At 47.7% G+C, this 20,057-nt stretch overlaps 1 protein-coding gene across 1 annotated transcript; it reads right to left on the bottom strand.

Moving 5' to 3' along the window:
• Nucleotides 1-6,452: 6,452 nt before the first annotated feature.
• On the bottom strand, nucleotides 6,453-12,077 carry LOC119173740 (glycerophosphodiester phosphodiesterase 1). The gene is made up of 3 exons (XM_037424527.2): nucleotides 12,038-12,077; nucleotides 9,996-10,685; nucleotides 6,453-6,508 (listed from the first exon to the last, which is right to left on the bottom strand). Exons 1-3 carry the CDS (start codon nucleotides 12,075-12,077, stop codon nucleotides 6,453-6,455), a joined length of 786 nt encoding a protein of 261 aa, XP_037280424.2.
• Nucleotides 12,078-20,057: the final 7,980 nt, after the last annotated feature.

Genomic DNA, 20,057 nt, shown 5'->3' with positions numbered 1-20,057 from the left:
GATTAAGAGAACATTGTAATAATGTGAAAAACGGCCAGGGGAGTTGGTTGGCCATACATTGTAAATCCTGCAGCTGCGCGCCGATATTCAATGCATGCACAGTTATCAAGAGAATGTTCGATAAGCTTACTAGAGAGATTATTGAGGCTGAGGCTATCGCTTCACTGGGGTCTAAGTGCGTCAGCACTCCCTCTCTTACGCTTAGTGATAAAGAATTGTATTTTCTAAGAAATTAATTTTTTGTGCGCATCTTTCATGTCATGTGACATATTTTTTTGTGATATAGGCGAGCGTGCGGTGGTAATAAACATTATGTTGGAAGTTAGCGCCTGTGCTGTGTGTCCTCTTCTTGTGTCCTCGTTTTTTAGCGCTATTTTCAGTCGTCAGGGATAATTACTCGCGCAAGCGTTGCAGATTCCATGATTCATGTACTTAAAGAAAATGGAGCAGTGATGCTATCGTTATCAGTCGCAGAGGTTTTCCTCCACCTTTGTTGACATAACTGCGACTTTAATCGAAAGAATTCACGCAAAAATTATCATGATAGACTACGATAGCAAGAGAGGTGACTCAGAGTGTGAAGCGCCGTCCTAATAAAGTGTTGGCAGCTAATCTCAGAGTTGTGTTTTGAGCTGTAAACAGAATTGAAGTTGAGTGAAAACTAAGTAGCCCCACTCCTAGTTAGGCCTCCATCATGTAAAAAAGCACGGTCTTTCACGTTCTCCCTAGTCCGGTGGGTCTAGCTGCGGAGTAAGCTTAGAAGCTGAGCTTCTCGCTGTACTCGAGTCTAGTGCTTTATTCGTCACCCCTTTGCAAACTGCTGCCATCACTTCTAGTTACCGTAAGCAAGGCTGATCAGATTTATCAGAGACTAAAGTGGAAACCTTTTGTGGTGCTTCTAGTACGGCAGAACTAAAACATATGAAAGGATTCGTCACAATCATCGGCCACCAGCAGTTTCGACAAAGCAGTGATGACGCTATTCGTTTCTGATGAAAGAAAACAATTTTCCTGAAGCAGCAAATGCGCTGACTGGTCCATAAAAAGATTGCCTCGTTCCCATTCATAACAATGCAAGCTACAATACAAGATGCTTTCGCACCTTGTACTGCAGCCTGCTTTGCAATCCATTTGTACAATGCGCGAAAGCGTCGTATAGGCGACCCACACTTCTAGGAGCCTTCACGGACAATCGTCACAGCAGGAATTTCGGAAAAGTTTCTCTACTTGAAAGCATTCCATGGTAACATTTTTATTTCCTCGTAGCAATATAATAGAGTGGTAATAGAGCTGGCGTCGCGCTTGAAGGAAAACTTAGCCTTAGTTGTTGGTTTCTTTAGCATGCTGCTGGCTGTGACCACTGTCAGAAGTGGAGGGGGCCCAGCTCTCTGAACTTTTCTCAGTAGAGGAGCTCGCACCCTCCTCGCCTCTCCCGGCTGATACGCCTATGAGACCTACCCATTAATAACAGCGCACTTGTTCATTCCTAAATAGTACTCCCGATCATGAAACATAGACGTTGGTCGTCTTGGTTAAGAGCTCCTTGAGTACCCACAACTAATTCAAGGCACTGAAACAACAAAGCGCACTCACTAAAACAGCACAATAATGACAGATATGTTTAAGCAAGAAGACATAATCAACTGACACCAAAAACCTTGTCAGCATGAAAGGCCACGTTGATGTCTAAAAAAATAAAATTTGTGAAAACGAGTCTAGAACGGCAGCCGTGATACGATAACCTTCTTTTTTTCTATAAGCTGTCAAAACAGCTGCTACTCTCGCACCACGATTTTTCAAAACAACACTGTAGTGTTATTTTTTTCTTTTCTTTTTGCCCCAGCTAGGCCTACGTTACCTTCTGCTAGCGTCGGTACAAATGTGTTAGATTCGCCAGGTATTTCAGGCTTCCTAACGCACAAACAGTGACAATATAGAGCTACTCAGAACAGACTTACACATTTTTAGGTATATTGCATACGCGTTATGCTGCATTTCTCGATGAAAGTTGTATACTCTAAAGAAATTCCAAAAGAAAAAAAAATAGAGACGAAGAAAGGCAACTGTGGCACTGAGGAGTGCATCTTCCAATGATTCGTCTTCTTCTAACTTACAGAAACAATTACCATCACTTCCAAAGTACAGTGAGAAGTGAGCACTGCAACTAGGCCTAAACTTCAATGCCCCCCCCCCCCCCCCCGAGCATCCGAGTGTCGTATGCACTATCATCAGCTTTCGGAGCTCGTATTCCCGCGAATTCTGTGTTTTAAGTATGGCATTCTCAATCCCTCGTTTAGTCGTACGCTCACGCCTGCTATAGTTGTCGTCTGCAAATGGCCGTAATTCGCAGCTAGTGGGAAACCAATATTGAGCCCCAGAGGCGCATAGGATTTGGTCGGAAGCCTAGAGTCTTCATAGTAAAGCAGCAGACATGCTCATCTGACATATCAATCTAGAGCCCATGACACAAAGCCGAGACCACCATCAGATGGTCGATGACCGAAGGCCATCATACTAATAGCTCTCCAGGTCGAGGGCCAGATTATGCCAGAAGAATCGCTGCGGAATGTGCGTGGGCTGGATCGTGTAATGGCACTCGATGAGGCTCTGAAAGTGGAAGCGCGACAGACGCAGGTGTCTGTCGAGTTTCTGTTACAGCAGCACTATCGTCAACGTGCAGTGGCGACGGTGACGCCGGGGTAATGACAGCGGCGGTGGTGGTGTCCTTGGGTAGCCGGGTGGCTGTTGTCATGAGGTGGCCGCAGCGGCTGTGTCGACGGGGCAGTCCACTTCACCCGAATGTGTGTCGTTTTCGCCCTCGATGACGTAGCTCAGCTTTTATTTCAGGCGTACGTTGTCCTGTAACGGGAGATCAGGGGGCATCTGGCTAAGTACGCCGACCAAATTTTCGTAATAATAATGTTGTGCCTGTGACCCTATTGGTGATAAAGGTAGTACTTTAGGCACTTGTGATAATGAAAGCACTTGATCACAGTTTTTTGCAATACACAACTTATGTCAAATTGGACATAAAATTTTGATGACAACGAGTTTTTAATCACAAAACAAAACTTGCCCAGGCAATTGAAAGCTTCAAGCGCTCCATGCTCTACTACACTAAAAGAAACCTTTTAATTTAATGAAACCACTGCCCAAACGAAACGGCCGGTGATATGATTGGTTTTGTACTTAGACTCTGCACCTTTGTTCATCTCTCAATGAGCATAAATCTTGTTAAACAGGTCTTATTTTTCTTGGTTCCTTCTGGTCCCATATCATGGGAGTCTACTTGATAATTAGCTTTTGATACAACTCAGATTCTAATATATCTGGGTTTGACTGTAAATCGTATGGCAAGTAATTAACACCGCGAACTCCAACTTTGCTGTCAAAATCAATCAGAGGCTAACCAAAACCAGGCATGCCACTTTCACCTTTATGACCACAACGGAATTCCCCTTTTGTCAGTCACATGAATGCCTCTGTCGCATATAGCCAATAACTTTCTTAACACTGTTAAACCATGCTTCAAGATATGCTTTAAACAAATTTTGGGTGGGATGCAACTTTTCCCAGCCTAATCCAACTTAGAGGGGTGCTGACACAAAACTTTGCAGGCCAGATAGCCTGGGGGATCAATTACCGTGAGGTTGAGTACATTATCTGCAAAATCTCAACAGCAAATACGGTTTGAAAGTTTTTTTATATGTATTCTGATATGAAGTCGCCGATTGAGTACCTCGCCGCAATGGCACTCCCAAATATGACTTAACAGTGAACCCCCCACCATTCTCACGCCACTACGCTGTAGCCAATACAAAAAGTTACGATGACGTCCCAGCCATCATCACGCTTTTGCCGCAAATGCGCGAGCAGACTAACTTTCGATGACTGCTTACGAGTCCGTGGTTGCAGCGCACGCATTGAAAGTTTTTGTTTCGATGACACTGTTTTCCAATTTCATTTCGAAATGAGTTCTATATGTGGGCCATGCAAAAGTGCATCACCATTCTGTGTGCTGACGTGGTTAGGCGTTGCACATGCTAGGTGGTGATAGCTTCACCCAATGGCTTGTCATTTTTGGAGTTCTCTCAAATCAAAATGTACACTGGTCGGTTATGAGGAGCCTGTAAATATCTGTTTCAAGTTGCAGAAAATTATGTGCCATGTTATGACTAAGAGACTCCAAGCAACGCATTGTAGCACACACACACACACACACACACACACACACACACACACACACACACACACACACACACACACACACACACACACACACACACGCACACGCACACGCACACGCACACGCACACGCACACACGCACACGCACACGCACACACGCACACACGCACACGCACACGCACACACACACACACACACACACACACACACACACACGCACACGCACACGCACACGCACACACACACTCTCTCTCTCTCTCTCTCTCTCGAGGCCACAATTTCGGGTTGCAGGGCGCCTTTAAAGGTGCAAGGCCAGAGCTTTCACGGGTCGAAACATGTTTGTTCAACTCACTTTTGCAGGGTTGGCAATCAGCATGACCACCTGGGGTTCTTTAACCTGCACCCAAATCTGAGAACACGGGCCTACAACATCTTCGCCTCCATCGAAAATGCGGTCAGCCGTCGCAGTAGAGATTTGGTCAATAGTGAACTAGAAATCGCTCCGCGTAAATATTATTAACAATCTCAAAGGCTATGCTTGCGTGGCGCATATGCGACACGCAAGCATAGCGCCACGCATATGCGCCAGAACCGACTACATCTGATGAAGGCACACGGTGACCTCTAATTTTTTGTCGTCATAGGATAATTTGACCATTCCTGAAAAAAACCTGCAATATCACAAAGGTTCCTTTTTGGCTCAAACAACAAGGGAGAATTCCCCCCAAAAAAGACAAATTTTTTGCACAGGACATCACTACTTCGTGCCGGACCCATACAAGCTGATTAGTCTCAGGCAAGTGTTATAGTGCGGAACTACGAATTACATTTCGAATACATGACCTCCTGTTCCAGGAAGGGGGTGGGCAGCCTGCGACCCGTGAGGCACTAATATGCAGATTCCGGCCTGACCCCAGAAGCTACCCCATTTCCCCTCGTCAGCTCCTTTCTTAAGGTCAACACCACACTTTGTACGTCAAGTGGGGTTAGGCATCACTTTCGAAGAATTATCACTTTCATTCGCCATTGTTCCGCATCTTCTCAGTTGAATTGATTATAGCCAAAATCTAGCCAGAGCTTAGACAGTTGTGCGCCAATTTTTGCTGAGCCTGTGAGGTCCCTCTGCCCTCCCTTTTTATTGGCCGTGGGGTCTCCGGCCTTCTCGGGTTTACGAATTCGGCCTTCAGGTTCAAAACGTTACCGACGCCTGGTCGAACCCATTTGTTGTATCGTGCGTCGGATGCGACGCACGGAGAACACGAGGCCCGGCGCCCGAAGCGTGAGCTGGGGAGAAAAATTGAGTGGCACACATGAGACCCGGCTGAAAACTCTATGTGTACACAAGCATCCCTAGATATACATTTATACAACGCCCTCTGTGGGGCCAGGGAACCAGTTTCAAAACTGGAACCGGAACCAAGACCACCACACCACATCATCCCCCCTCCCTTTCGAAATTAAGAGGATGCTAGGTCCTATACACGCAGCCAATGCAAAATAAGAACAAAAATATATGGTATAAACACAGAAGTAGCGAAATGGACAGCATAACCGCGTGAAGAAATGCACAGCAAACACATTAAAATGCCAAAGCAATGCACACCTGAAAGAGTAGCACCACATCACCCCCCCCCCCCCCTGAATAGTAAGGCATGCAGGAGTAACACGTAACACAAGCACACACTGCACGCAGCACTATGGAGAATAAAAATGTATGGTAGGCACACTAACATATCAAAGAGAGGCACACTGCCAAGTGTCCCAGTCATCATAACCTCCTCCGAGAGAGGATGTCTGCATAATCACTGTGATGTTTAAGTCTACGGTGCCGACGCCTGTACCATTGCCTTTTTCACGACAGACGTTACAAGTGCAGCCGCCGACAGCAGGACAGCGCTACGGCGGGAGGAGAGAATCGGCCATTAACGTTCCTTTCAGTGCAACTACGGCATAGTAGGGGCCGGAACAAGCAGGTAGTGATGAGGCTCCGATTTGGAATTGATCGGCACCGCCGATGCAGCAACCGGTGGATGCGCGTCCGGTGGACGTAGAGCAGGAACAGTCTTCCGGAAGTTATCACCGGTCGTAAGAAGCCCAGCCGGAGCGTGAGCAGGAACAGGCAGAGTGGGAGTAACTGGCTCAACTGAAGCATGTACAGCTGCCATGTAAGCAGGCGAAGTATGATTAGCAGTAGCTGACCCGACCGAAACAGCCATCGTCACAACGGAAGTACTCCCAATCAAAGCAGGTAGAACCATGGTATGCTCTACTGCAGGCAACACGGCAGGAGCAGGCGCATCAGGAGCATGGCCAGCTGGGACTCTAACAGGTGCAGCACAAGTGAACACACTATCAGTATGGGCCGGAATTGTCACAGTAAGGGAAGTCAAAGTATGGCGTGGTCTATCAAGAGCTACAACCTTTGTGGACTGGCCGACGCTTAAGTAATGTCCTCTCCTTCCGCAACGCACACAGGTAAGGGTCCTTGCAGGGTTAGCGGCAGCGTCAGCCCAGTAACTGTGACGAACCACAGCAGAACCACGCTCACACGTGCGCCGACGGCGACGCCGAAAAAACGGATTCGGACGCGCTGGTAGTCGGAGGGGGGGGGGCGCGGAGTTATTCTCAAAAGAGAGAAAAGAAGGAAAAAGTGAACTCCGTCTTTGTCTCTCAGGGGCAGGACACCGCAACAGTAGCTCACGAGGGGTGGGGGTAAGGAGGGATTAAAAGGATGGGATTAAAAGGTATAGAGATAGAGAGAGGCGCAGGGACAGAGAGACCACATACGGAAATAAGGGGAAAATAAGAAAAATGGACACGGTCGCAGAAGCCCGAGGACGGGGCACCACTCAGCGAGAGCTTTTGTCGGCGTCAAGAGATGGCGTAGGGCGAGCCGGTCGGCCAGAGCTGTGCTGTCGTCGGAGATCGCGGGGGCACAACCGATCGGCACGAAATCCAGCGAGCGAGCGCCAGCCGAGGGAGCTGTCGCAGTCGGCGAGCAGACGGCGACGGCTTGCGAAGCAGCCGGAGGAGGAACGCTCCGAAGGGTGGAAGCAAGTTCGCCAAGACACGTCTGTCGCGAAGACAAAGCGTCGCTTTAAAATGCCCCCAGCTTTTGTAATGCGCGGTCGACGCGCTCCTCTTGTATGGCAAGATTTAGGGCCTTCTGAATGGAGAATTCAGCTCCAATCTTCAGAAATTTAGGGGCGAAGCTCCTTAAAGCGGCACTTGTTTGTCCCTCATTGTCGTAGTCGTTGTCATAGTGTGTAACAACTGTTACATTTTGACCTGCAAGGTGGTGCCGGTGGGAGATTTCTCCTGTGCTTCGTTGAACAATAAAAAGTTTGCGGCGTGCGCGTTACCTAAAAGCCGAATGCTCCTGTCTCTCATTCCCCATTAGCAGCCATTGGCCTGTACATTGAGCCCTATCTGACAAGAAAGGGTTGCTACGTTATACTCCGCAGGTGCAACCTCCTTAGTTTTAGAAAACGTTTAGCGAGCGTTGAGCCGCTGTGCCATGAATACAATGATCTAGTATATACCATGAACTCGAGGTGGTTAAAGGTGGGAAGTAGATACGAAGCGCAAGCCGTGAGAAAGTAAAAGCCGAATGTTCCTGTCTCTCATTCCCCATTAGCAGCCATTGGCATGTACATTGAGCACTATCTGACAAGGAAGGGTTGCTACGTTATACTCCGCAGGTGCAACCTCCTTAGTTTTAGAAAACGTTTAGCGAGCGTTGAGCCGCAGTGCCATGAATACAATGATCTGGTATATACCATGAACTCGAGGTGGTTAAAGGTGGGAAGTAGATACGAAGCGCAAGCCGTAAGAAAGTAAAAGCCGAATGTTCCTGTCTCTCATTCCCCATTAGCAGCCATTGGCATGTACATTGAGCACTATCTGACAAGGAAGGGTTGCTACGTTATACTCGGCAGGTGTCACCTCTTTAGTTTTAGAAAACGTTTAGCGAGCGTTGAGCCGCAGTGCCATGAATACAATGATCTAGTATATACCATGAACTCGAGGTGGTTAAAGGTGGGAAGTAGATACGAAGCGCAAGCCGTAAGAAAGTAAAAGCCGAATTCTCCGGTCTTTATTTCCGATTAGCAGCTATTGGCATGTACATTGAGCACTATCTGACAGGAAAAGGTTGCTACGTTATACTCGCCGGGCGTAACCTCCTTGGTTTTAGAAAGGTTTAGCAAGCGTCGGGCCGCAGTGCCATGAATACAGTGAACTAGTATATTCCATGAACTCGAGGTGGTTAAAAGTGGGAAGTGGACCCAAAGCGCAAGCCGTAAGAGAGTGTGCGTGTGTCACCTCTCGTTTAGTCCTTGGAATGTCCGCTGAATGGCGGCGCTTCTATATGGGGGATACATGATGAAAAGATGCGAGATGGTGGTACTTGGAGTGTTGAATAGATGGACGAACGGACAGACAGACAGATGCAAGGATGGACGCATGAACAGACGCAGGGGTGGATGCATGGACGAACGCAGGGACGGACTCACGAACAGACGCACACACGGACGGGCGGATGGACGCATGGACGTTCACACAGACGGACGCATAGACGGATGGAATCAAGAACGAAAGGACGGACGAATGCTTCGCTCCACTCACCATCATTCACTCCGTGGATATGCTGCCACGTTTTTCTCTGCAGATTCGGGGACGTGATTCCGTTCTACAATTTGTCGAACGTCAGCATGAGCAATGCGTTTAATTTCTAGAATGTATTGCGCAGCGGTCTCGCTCGGTGGTTGCGTTCGTTTTGAAGAAGGCACGTAGGCACATCGGATCGACTTGCTTGTCGCCTGCATGGGTTCGAATCGCATACTCGTCGCCAATCGTTGTACCATGCTTCAGACACCCGACGCACTTCAAACACGAGGCTCGGCGCCTGAAACGCGGGCCGGGAAGGAGAATAAAGTTGCACAAATGAGACCCCGGCTGAAACTCTCTTTATATGTACACAGGCATCTCTATATATTATTTATGTAACGCCCTGTGTGGTGCCAGGAAACCGGTCCAAAACCGTAGCAGAAACCAAAACCTCGACACCATATTATCCCCCCTTAAAAACGAAGAAGATGCGGGATCCTACACGCAACCAATGCATAATAAGAACCAGAACAGACAATATACACAAAAATGTAGCGAAACAAACACCAAAACAGATTGAGGAAATGCACAGACAACACGAAATATGCATAAGTAATGCACACTTGAAAAAATAGCACCACACCTATATTTAGAGCTTTTCAGCTTAATAGCAAGGCCATAGGTTGGCGGTGGATAACGCTATTTTAAGAAACGGTACACGAATGCGTGTATAGAAATATCGGAAATAAATTCAAGGGCTTCGTGTTTTTCGAACGACTTGGGGGACACGTAGCTTGTGGGACGTGTCCCTTTCTATGCCCACCGAGGCCCGGTACGTGAACGCGAGTGACACTGACATGCCTAGTCAGCAAATGTACGTGTCGCTGGAACATAGATTCCAATGAAATCGAATAAACAATTTATGCCATGCATTGATTTGGTTCTATCAAGAAAGCTAGAGTCCGGATCGCCGAAAACGGACGAGTACCAGACCACCAGTAAAAAGGCCTAGCTACATTCTTACGCTGCGCTTTTTGTTCTAATAGGTCCGTCATGATGGGCACTCGTAGAATGTGCCTAAAATAGTCCTTCTCTACGCGTTTGTTCGGAGTCCAGGCAATTACGTACACACCACGATTATGCCACGTGCGAACACTGTCGAAGTTCAATCTATCTTTCCACAAAAGAATGGCAGATGCACCGGTGATGTAATGAAGCAGGCCGGTGTCGAGTGCCTGCTCGAGAAGCCAGTCAGCGATGACCGCCTTGTAATGCTTATTGGACATTTCGTAGCGAGGACGTCGCCTTTCCGGGTCTTCGTACGCAAGCAGCCCGGGTCGCCAGGTTAGCGCCGTAACTATGTCGGGGTATTTAAGCCGCAGGGCGTAAATGAAGTCTGCATTGGGTGAGGACACTAGCCCTAGGCGGTACAGTTCAGGCCACTGGCTGAATAGCACGCCGAGCAGCGCCACGGCGCGGTCATCGTACCTTTTTACGTGGATGATGAACCGCAGTCCTTGGCGAAGGCACTCATGGATGCCTTCTTGGAGTGTCGGAACGCGAGTGCAGTCACGGCATTTCTTGGAAAGCGGATCGTTCCTTGTGGCATCCACTTGTCGCAGGTCAGCGAAAGACGTGTTTTCCAGGAATCCCTCGCTGCTCGTCGTCCTCTCGAGGTTGTCGTCGTAGAAGAGCACCCCGACGTTGTCTCGCGTGAAGGACAGGTCCAGTTCGATGCCTGCCGCCTTTGCCTCGCGCGCCGCTTGTATTGAGTCCAGGGTGAATTCCGGCGCGTAGCGGCTGGAACCACCGTGCGCAAACAGGGGCGGCAGTCGTGACGCGTTTGTGCCATCGCCTTTGCCGAAAATGACCTCCACGGCGACCTCGTTGTCTACGGGAGGCAGAGAAAACAACAGCGTGATATAATACGCAACCGCCACAAAGATCAAAAAGAATTTCCAGGCCATGCGAGTTAGTTCTCCGAGGTCGCCGTGGAAAGTGCAGCAGAGGTGAAATTCGCGGCACGGCGTGGCCAACGTACCGATGGCTGGCAATATGACTCGGGCTCTTGATGGCTTTACAGATATGTGGATAATGATCGCGTTAGTGTTGATGATTATTTGATTGCGATGACAGGAAGAACAGTGGTCACACTCTTGTTAGAAAATCCATTTATTCCGGTGTTTAGTAAAGCAATGAGGGATTATCTAACCGTCATAAGTAAGAGAACGTGATTAGAAATCCAGTTAGTTTAAGGCAGCTAAAGTAAAGGGATAAAAATACGAGAATTAAATATGTGGTGACATTAATAAGAGTGACTTGATTGTAACTAAAAATTTTCTACAGAGAGACATGCTGTGAACATGCCTCTTTTTGAAATCAGCCTGGTTTTGCACAATGGATCGAGCCGGCGTCAGTGTGATGTTGTTGGCTGTGAGCGAAACGTCAGCGTTGTCGGCGAGCAAGAATTCAGTAATGATGCGGATAAATAAAGAATAAAATACCCCTTGGATTGGGATTCAAACACAGGCTTCCTCTGACAGAGACAGCTACTTTTTCACAAAACTACATTCCTGATAGAAGCTGAGTAAAAAAAGAGTGTAGAAAGAAACAAAAAAGAAGAAACCTTTAGGTAGGCACCTTGTAGTGGCTCACTACTGCGAGGCAGAAGGACAGAATCATACCAGGCGTCACGTTATGTGAGTTGTAATATAGAGGGTCGTTAAAGGTCTATTCGTACCAAAGCCTTCCGAGCTAATTGATTATAACCATCACCAACCAAATCAGCAAAGTTTGCAGCTGCTGCGCATATTTATTACAGGCACGTCATGGATTTCGCCGGTTTCAAGTATAACCACATTACGACGTAGTGACCACTTTGCAATTGCGATTTGGCCATTTTCCGTTATAAGGTACAGTTAGTCAATCCCCTTGCGGGTATGAGCCAAGGTATTTAGGCGACAAAACAAAATATATTTGCACTCAATTCATGGCCAATCCCCACAGTTGGTATGCGCCATGGGCAATGGGTGAACAAAAACAAGAACAAGAATTGCACTTCCAGTAGGCATGCATTCTTAAGAGGGCCACTGTAACGCCCACAGCAGTTCCTTTCCTCACGACAAGGTTGAGGTCACCACTCCGAAGACCAACAAGTGAATGAGAAAACCGTGCGAGTGGGTCCAGATATTGTTTTTGCGTTCTAATCTTGAAAGAGAAGCTCAAGCGTCCTTGGGCTCTCACTTTCCCTGATGTCGTCGCTTACAGGTCTGCTTTCTGCCATCACGGATTTTCTAGAAAACGCTCGCTACCAACCGGCTCATTTTCGACCACGTTTAAGCTGACGACGAAGTTGCAATATCGCCCTCTTGAGTGCACCCTCATAGTGGTCCACTTGAGACGCCCGCCCTTTTCATGGGCTCAACCGAGGAAAGAGCCGATATGGCACATGTACTTTGACAATGCGCAACGAACAAATATAGGCCACGAAAGAGGAGGACATCAGCTGAAGGACCCTCTGAAGCGGGGCGCCTTGATGAGCGATGGCAAGCAGCCCTTCTCAGAAAGGCTCCCAAAAACCAGATATGGGCCATCCAGTGGGCCAGGGCTGTCACCGAGGACCTTGGAAGCTTTTCCTCCAACAATAGATCATTGGCAGCCTATCCCCGGGTGCAGCAACAACCATCTGACAAATGAAGTTTATTCAATTCAAACAAGGTGAGGTGCCTTGCACAATTCATGCACACGGTTTTCTCATCGCTTCAGGGCATACGCCGTAGTCTATGGTGGCGCAATTTGCAACTTCTTTCGAGTAGATACGTGTGGAGCTTACCACAAACTGCCATTTCTTCTTTATTTTTTCATTGCTATGTCAGAAAGGAGCGGTTGGCCATGTGTAGTTTTCAAAAGATTCTAGTTCTGCAGTCCATACCTGTGCATAACTGGGGTGTTGAGTGACATTGGACGTTCACTTTGTGATTTAGGCAAAGCTAGATAGGTTCTATGGTATTGTGTTTACCGACAAACCGATGCACAGAACAACAATATCACGAGCCGGCACGTGCTATTTTTGTGCGATTTTTCCCCTTCTGTTGCACTTTCAGAACATGTGCGTCGATTTGTCCAGCGTTAGATGTAATAAACGCAATGGGATAAAGAAGTACAAAAAGAGAAAAAAAATGAAGTGCGAGAGAAAGAGAAAAGATAGACCTTGGCGAAAAAAAAAAAAGAAATTGCGCAGGTGGTGTGGCGATCCGCCTACCCATGATCGCTGCGCGCCTGGCTCGCTAGCAAAACGTAACATAGCCTTGTATAGTATACGATGGTATTTTATTGTATAGCGACGTGGTGGAAAAGGTAGATAAGAGAGATAAAAAGGAAAAAAAGATGAAACAGCGTAAGATATTGCGAAGAAGAACAGAAATAAAAAGAGCAGGACAAAAAAATCGAACAGAAAGAAAAGAGATGCAGAAAAAAAGTCAATTTCATAGCAAGGGCGAAAGCTAGAAAATAACAAGCACCCTGAAGCTTGCAGCATGCAAAACTAAAGCACGAGGAAGAACACTAAATAATGTTCAGGTATGCACAGCACGACGGCAAGCTGAAGAGAAAGAGAGATTGGCTATATTTAAACATATCCTGAAGAGGCTGAGAAAGGGCCATTCCGACCTTTGCTTCCACCTTGAGGCTCCGCCCAGGATAGCGCTGGCAGCCGAAGGCTTGTAACGATGTCCCGGACCCTCTGAACTGCCCGTAGTTGCTCCTTGTATTCGTTGCTCTTGAGGGCTTCCTGCCAAGCCTCTTGGATATTCAGTTGTGCTGCGCTGTGGGTCAAAGCATGTGTTCGAAATTGCAATAGAGATGGTTGCAAAGGGAGCATGTGGATGGTGTGTCGGGGTCGACTCTATGTAAGGTGAATGGTGTTATGTACGTACGTGTTTGCAATCTTCTTGAAGTTAGAGCTCGTGATTTGTTAAGTTTTGGCTGCGGTGCTCGGAAGGCACGTTTTTGTCCCCGGTAACGTGAAGTGATCTCGTGGTATGTGAGTGCTTTGTCCTGGCTGCAGAGATTCTCGTACCGTTCACTCGTCGAGAGGTCGTTGTCTGCGGCGTGGCATGTGAGCTCACGCGCCAGGCGGTTGACCTCTTCGTTTGGGTTGCAGTGGTCGAGTCCCGGTAACTTTACCATGTGGGATGGGAACCAGGATACGTAGATTCGAGCTTTCTTTTCTTGAATAAGGGTTTCTTTGCTCTCGTACTCTCTTATTGCGTTGACGGTGACTTTTCCAGTGCTTCTAGCTACTAGGCCAGCCACGAACGTTCGTGCCGCCGTCTTAGAGTCCGTGTATATTGGGAGTAGGCTTGGCAGCTCTGCAAAGCTAGCGCGATCGCCATTTCCTCTGCTTCGTGGACATGGCTTGTTTGGACGGTTGCCGCGTTTATTAGGTTTTCGTCTGTATCAACGACCGCTATGACATACGTCTCCCTGCCGTAGTAGCGGGTGGCATCTACGAATAGCGCGTGCGTGTTGCGTTTTTTTGCCTTGTTTATGAGCGCCCTTCCTCTGTCCTTCTTTCGCTCTTTGTTGAACGTTGGGTGAACGTTGCGAGCGATTGGCTCAACCTTAATGTGTTTCCTCACGTCATTACCAAGTTGAGTTCTTTTCTCTGGTTGAAAAATTGGGCAAATGCCTGCATCTCGTAGGATGAGATGGCCTGCCTGCGTCAACGACAGGCGTGTGATCTGTGCCATTCTCTGAGCCTCAAAAATTTCTTCGGCTGTGTTGTGCAGACCGAGTTGCTCGAATTTCTCGTTGCTCGTGCTATTGGGCTAGCCGAGTGCCGTTTTCAGTCCCTTGCGGAGCATGGAGTTGACCTTTTTGATTTCAGCTTTCGTAAGTTTCAGAAACGGGAACGTGTATGCTACGTGACTAACAAGAAAGGCGTGAGATGCCTTCATGATGTTGTCTTCTAGGAGGCCTGCTCTCTTGTTGGGGATTCCAGAAATGCCTCTTGCAAAATTGTTCATGCTTTTTTTTTTCAAGGCGCTTCAGTGCTTCCTTGTTGTGGCCCTCCTTGGCACTTAACGTTAACCCTAGTAACTTAACCGTATACACTTGCGGTATCGTTTGGTTGTTCTCAGCTTTTAGCAATACTTGCTGCCCCTCTTCGTCCGAATTTCGTCGAGGGTGAAAGAGAGTTAGAGTAGATTTAGTGGGGAAGAGTGCGAGTCCAGTTGGCTTAAGAAATTCTTTGGTTGTAGTCAATGCTTGTTAAAGAATTGCTTCTAAGGCACCATATGAGGGGCCACATAGGACCCATATGGTATATGGTAAAATGTTCCGCGTATATGTCATGGTGCGCGGATGGGATTTGAGCGAGCTTCTCCGACAACCAGTGCATCGCCACATTAAAGATCAATGGCGAGAGCACTGACCCTTGTGGGGTGCCGGTATTTCCGAGTCGTTCGGTTTCGCCGCATTGCTCTCCTATGGGTATGGTGGCGGTTCGGTTCGCCAGAAAGGCTTTAATGTATTCGTAGAATTTTTCACCTAAGTTCATGTGCGATATCTCACCCTGTATGTGTTCATGTTTTACGGTGGCAAAGGCCTTGGCGAGGTCCAGGGATATTATGGCTTTGGGCGTGTGGAGGAGCCCGTAACATATGTGTTCTCTTAACATCAACATGGCGTCCTGTGTGGACAGTGCCCTGCGGAAGCCAATAATGTGTCGAAAGAGCCCATTGCTGTCAATGTGGTTCGTGATACGGTTGAGTATTGCATGCTCACCTACTTTTCCAACGAAAGATGTGAGTGATATGGGCCTTTAGTTATTGATGCTCAGCGGTTTTCCAGGTTTCGGGATGAGCAAAACCTTGGTACTACGCCATTCTTGCGGCACGGTACCCGTTTCCCATGCCTTAGTTATCTTCTTAGTAATGATTACAATTGCTTTATCGTCTAAATTCCGTAGCAGTTTATTGTCGATGCCATTTGGCCCTGGCGCCGATCTGCCATTGAGTTGCTGTAGAGCGTACCATATTTCAGCTTCGCTGAATGGTTCGTCTAGCTTTCCTTGCGGTCGACCTCCATATGAGGGATTTTTGTTTTCCCAGGCTACTGCTTTGCTCTCCAGTGGGAGATATTTTTGGCCTAGTGTTTTGAGGAGAGCTTGGGATCCACCACTATCCTGGGCGTGCTTGTGCGCCAATCGCTCAATTTGCAGCTGGGTGCCGCCTCTGGTGGGTTTTTCGTTGTCCGATATAAGGTGTTTGAGCAGCCCCCATTTGCTTCCCCTCCGTATTTTGCCATCTGCTTCGCCACATGTGTTGTTCCACTGCTGGGCGCAGAGCGTTTTGGCGTGAGACTCGATTTCGCGGCCAAGGTCCGCGATTTTTGTGCGTAAGTGTCTGTTGAGCTTGTTTTTACGCCACGCTTCTTTTAGGTCATGCTTTTTCTGCAGCAAACTGGCCAGGTGAGAGTCCATGGCCTGGATGGATTCATCAGTCTCGACTTCTTTGGTGGCCTCATTCGCTGCCATTTTAATTCATTTAAGAGGGCTTCATATTAAAGTTCTGTACCGCACTTCTGCTCCCTTATTTTATGAAACTGGTCCGAGTCTGTGATTTTTAATTTTGTTTGTGCTTTCGCCTCGTTCTTAACGGTAATTTCTCCGATGCAGTGGTCATACCTAGGTCCTCAGCGAGGTTATCCCAGGTAGCTCTGATGTTTTGGTGAAGGTTAAGTCAGGCATTGTGTCCCGCTGTACCGAATTACCTCTTCTTTAAGGGAGGGAAAGGTTGTTTATAAGCTGCAGGTCCAGCGCATTCAGGCTTTCTGCCAACTTGGTGCCTTTGCCTTCGCTTTTTAAGTATCTCCACTCAGTGCTCCTGGGGTTAAAATCGCCCGCTACTATAAGCGGATTGTCACCCGCCATTTTTACCACCGAGGTAAGCAGTATGTTGAAATCTCTTTTTTCATCTGATGGAAAACTGTAAACATTCAGCACAAAGATGCTTCTTTTAACAACCCTGTGGGGTAAGATTTCCATCAGGGCCGTTTCCAGGCCTTTTTTGTATACGGGGGGCGTCCCTTTCGGCGAACATCATGTCCTTCCAGACGAAGGTAGCCACTCCTCGCGTCTTGTACTGCTCGGGGTGCAGGGTCGGCCTGGCTACCCTGTACCCGTGTATGCCAATGCTTTTAGCAGTTTTGCTTTTTCCACATTCCTGTAGTTATATGAGGCTTTTTTCACAGGCTAGCAATAGTTTTGTCAGTGGCATAGCTCGGCATACTCACTCATGGGTACACTCACTCACACTCATTCATACTCATTTGAATGTGATGAGTGTGAGTATGAGTGAGTACTGATGAGTATGAGTAGGAGTGAGTAGAACGTGAGTGAGTGTTTATGAGTATGAGTAGGAGTGAGAATAGACGTGAATGAGTACTTTCAGTGTGAGTAAAAGTGAGTATGAACGTGAGTGGGGGCTCATGAGTGCCAGTAGGAGTGAGTATGAACGTGAATGAGTATTCTGAGTGTAAATAGGAGTGAGTATGAACGTGAGTGACTACTCTGAGTGTGAGTATAAGTGAGTATGAATGTGAGTGAGTACTCTGAGTGTGAGTAGAATTGAGTATGAACATGAGTGAGTATTGTGAGTGTGAGTAAGAGTGAGTATGAACGTGAGTGAGTACTTTGAGTGTGAGTATGAGTGAGTATGAACGTGAGTGAGTACTCATGAATGTGAGTAGATGTGAATTTGAACGTGAGTGAGTAGTCATCAGTGTGAGTATCCGTGAGTATGAACGTGACTGAGTATTCATCAGTGTGAGTAGGAATGAGTGAGAGCTTGTGAGTGCGAGTAGGAGTGAGTATGAACGTAAGCACTCTGAGTGTGAGAAGGAGAGAGTATGAACGTGAGTGAGAACGTGAGCGAGTAGGAGTTTGAACATGAGTGAGTACTGATGAGTGTGAGTATTCGTTAGTATGAGCGTGAGTGAGTATTCATGAGTGTTATTAGGAGTGAGTGAGAGCTCATGAATGTGAGTAGGAGTAAGCAGGAACGTGGGTGAGTACCCATGAGTGTGACTAGACTTGACTGCGAAGGTGAGTGAGTTGCTGTGAGTGTAAGTAGCAACGAGTAGGAACATGAGTGAGTTACTGTGAGTGTGATAAATATTTGTAACCATCGTAACGGCGTCCTGAATATGTTGGAAATAACGGGCACTATGGCATGCAAGCTGTATGCATGCTATGGCATGCAAGAAAAGCCTTCAGTTAGTTTGGAAACTGGGGGAGCCATCCCACATCAGATGGGGGGGGGGGGGGGGGGGCGAGGTGACCGCGCAAAACTCGAGTGGAGGGTAGCCGTTCATTTTATTGTAATTTGAACTTTTTAGGCTGAATAACTTTGAACTGCCTGTCCCTATAGCTATCGTTCTTGCTGCACTTACCTCTTCCACCTTCTGTCTACGCAACCCGCTGATAATACATGTAAAACATCAAGGTACTGAGAAGCACTTTAACGAAAATCGCCGCGCGAGCCGGCTAAGAAAAAAGAAATGCACTGCACAAGCGACAAAAAAAAAGCGCTGAAATGGTCAGCGAGAGAAAGCACATTGTGTGCGCGACGCACATTGTGCGCAGCGATTTTGCAGTTTCTATTTCTGCGTTGTCCCCCAAGTGAAGGTTGCCTTGAACGAAAACCTTAAGTGATCTCATGACCTCTCAAGCGCGAAGCTGTGTGCAAACTTCGCCTTCTCAGTGCCCCATTAAGGGGAAAAAAAGGAAAGCTTGGAGGACGGTTGAGCTTCGCCGTCAATAGTACAGTATGCGATAGCGTAATCGGACCCTATTCGCATCGCCGTTTCATTCTCTACCCTTCCTTCAGTTTTCGGCGGCTTATTATGCCTTCAACAGTGCAGACACAATGTGCGATAAGCGCCCAAGCACCCTTAATAATTCATTCTATCATTCACATAACGCGGGCTAATACAAAAACCCACATATTGCAACTCGTTAATTACTGTTTCATTCGGCTGTCCGCGATTACCCTAAGTGCGCACACTGCCAATGAACGTTAACCGCGTCCGCAGATCCATAAATAAGGCCCCCTGCAATCGTCATTGCCGGCACGGAGCCAACGAATTCTCTGCGTGAGCGCGACCCACAGAGGATGGAAAACATCTCTGAAGATGCGCACAATTTCGCGAATGAAAAACTGCCGTACGCAACGCATTTCGTCTGAAGGCGAGGCAGAGAGGGGAGGCGCCGTCTCGATGGTCGCGCCGGGCCACAGAACACCTACCAGTGGCCGCGGCGCCGCGGCGCCCGCCTGTCCCGCTAGTGCAGTCAGAAGGGGCTAGGGGCAGTGGAACGAACGAAGCGGCGGTGAATACAAGTACCTTGGAGTATGGGTAAATGAGAGTGATAGATACATGGAGGTACAGGAAAAAGCCTCGGCAGCAAAAGGAAAGAGGAATGCGGCAATAATGAAGCACAGAGCGTTGTGGGGATACAATAGGTATGAGGTGCTTCGAGGTCTGTGGAAGGGTGTAATGGTTCCAGGGCTTACTTTTGGGAACTCAGTGGTGTGCATGAGGGCGGAGGTGCAATCGGGAATGGATGTAAATCAAAGGACTGTGGGACGCCTCGCGTTGGGTGCTCACGGGAAGACGACAAACGAGGCTGTAAAGGGCGATATGGGGTGGGCAGGTTTTGAGGCGAGGGAAGCGCAGAGCAAAATAAGGTTCGAAGAAAGGCTAAGAAATATGAAGGAGAGTAGGTGGGCAGAGAAGGTGTTCCGTTATTTGTATAGGAAGAGCGTGGACACACAGTGGAGAAAAAGAACTAGAAGACTCACTAGTAAATATACGGCTGGTATTGTGAGCCATATGTCAACAAAGAGCGTTAAGGGAAAAGTCAGGGAGGCGGAGAGGATTTACTGGATGGCAGCTATGGAGAAAAACCGGCTTTGAGTAACTACCGAAAGGGCAAAAATGAAATAAGGAGGGAGGCATTTTACGATAATTCAAGGGGAAGCGCTTTACTGTTTGAAGCGAGATCGGGTTGCCTTAGAACGCGTAGTTATAAAGCAAGATTCAGTAAAGAAGAAGAACAATGCACATGCTGCGGGAAAGATAAGGAAACGGCGGAGCATGTTCTGATTGAATGTGGAGATATCCACCCAGGTGTACGTTTGGGTACGAGCCTACAGGAAGCCTTGGGTTTTAGGGACAACAATGGAAAGCTGAACACACCCGC

This window comes from Rhipicephalus microplus, chromosome 5 (assembly GCF_043290135.1).
Source record: "Rhipicephalus microplus isolate Deutch F79 chromosome 5, USDA_Rmic, whole genome shotgun sequence".
Classification (NCBI taxonomy): Eukaryota; Metazoa; Arthropoda; class Arachnida; order Ixodida; family Ixodidae; genus Rhipicephalus; species Rhipicephalus microplus.
The sequence above is the reverse complement of the archived record's forward strand: the minus strand, read 5'-3'. Positions and strand labels throughout refer to the sequence as shown.

What these genes read in the sequence shown, in the direction of transcription:
- LOC119173740 (XM_037424527.2), bottom strand. Translation starts at nt 12,077, where the DNA reads ATGGCAGAAAGCAGACCTGTAAGCGACGACATCAGGGAAA. An exon ending in AAGCGACGACATCAGGGAAA is followed by an intron (nt 10,686 to 12,037) that starts GTGAGAGCCCAA and finishes TGCCTCCCGTAG; the next exon opens with ACAACGAGGTCGCCGTGGAG. An exon ending in CCTGCTTCATTACATCACCG is followed by an intron (nt 6,509 to 9,995) that starts GTGCATCTGCCA and finishes TGCACCTGTTAG; the next exon opens with AGTCCCAGCTGGCCATGCTC.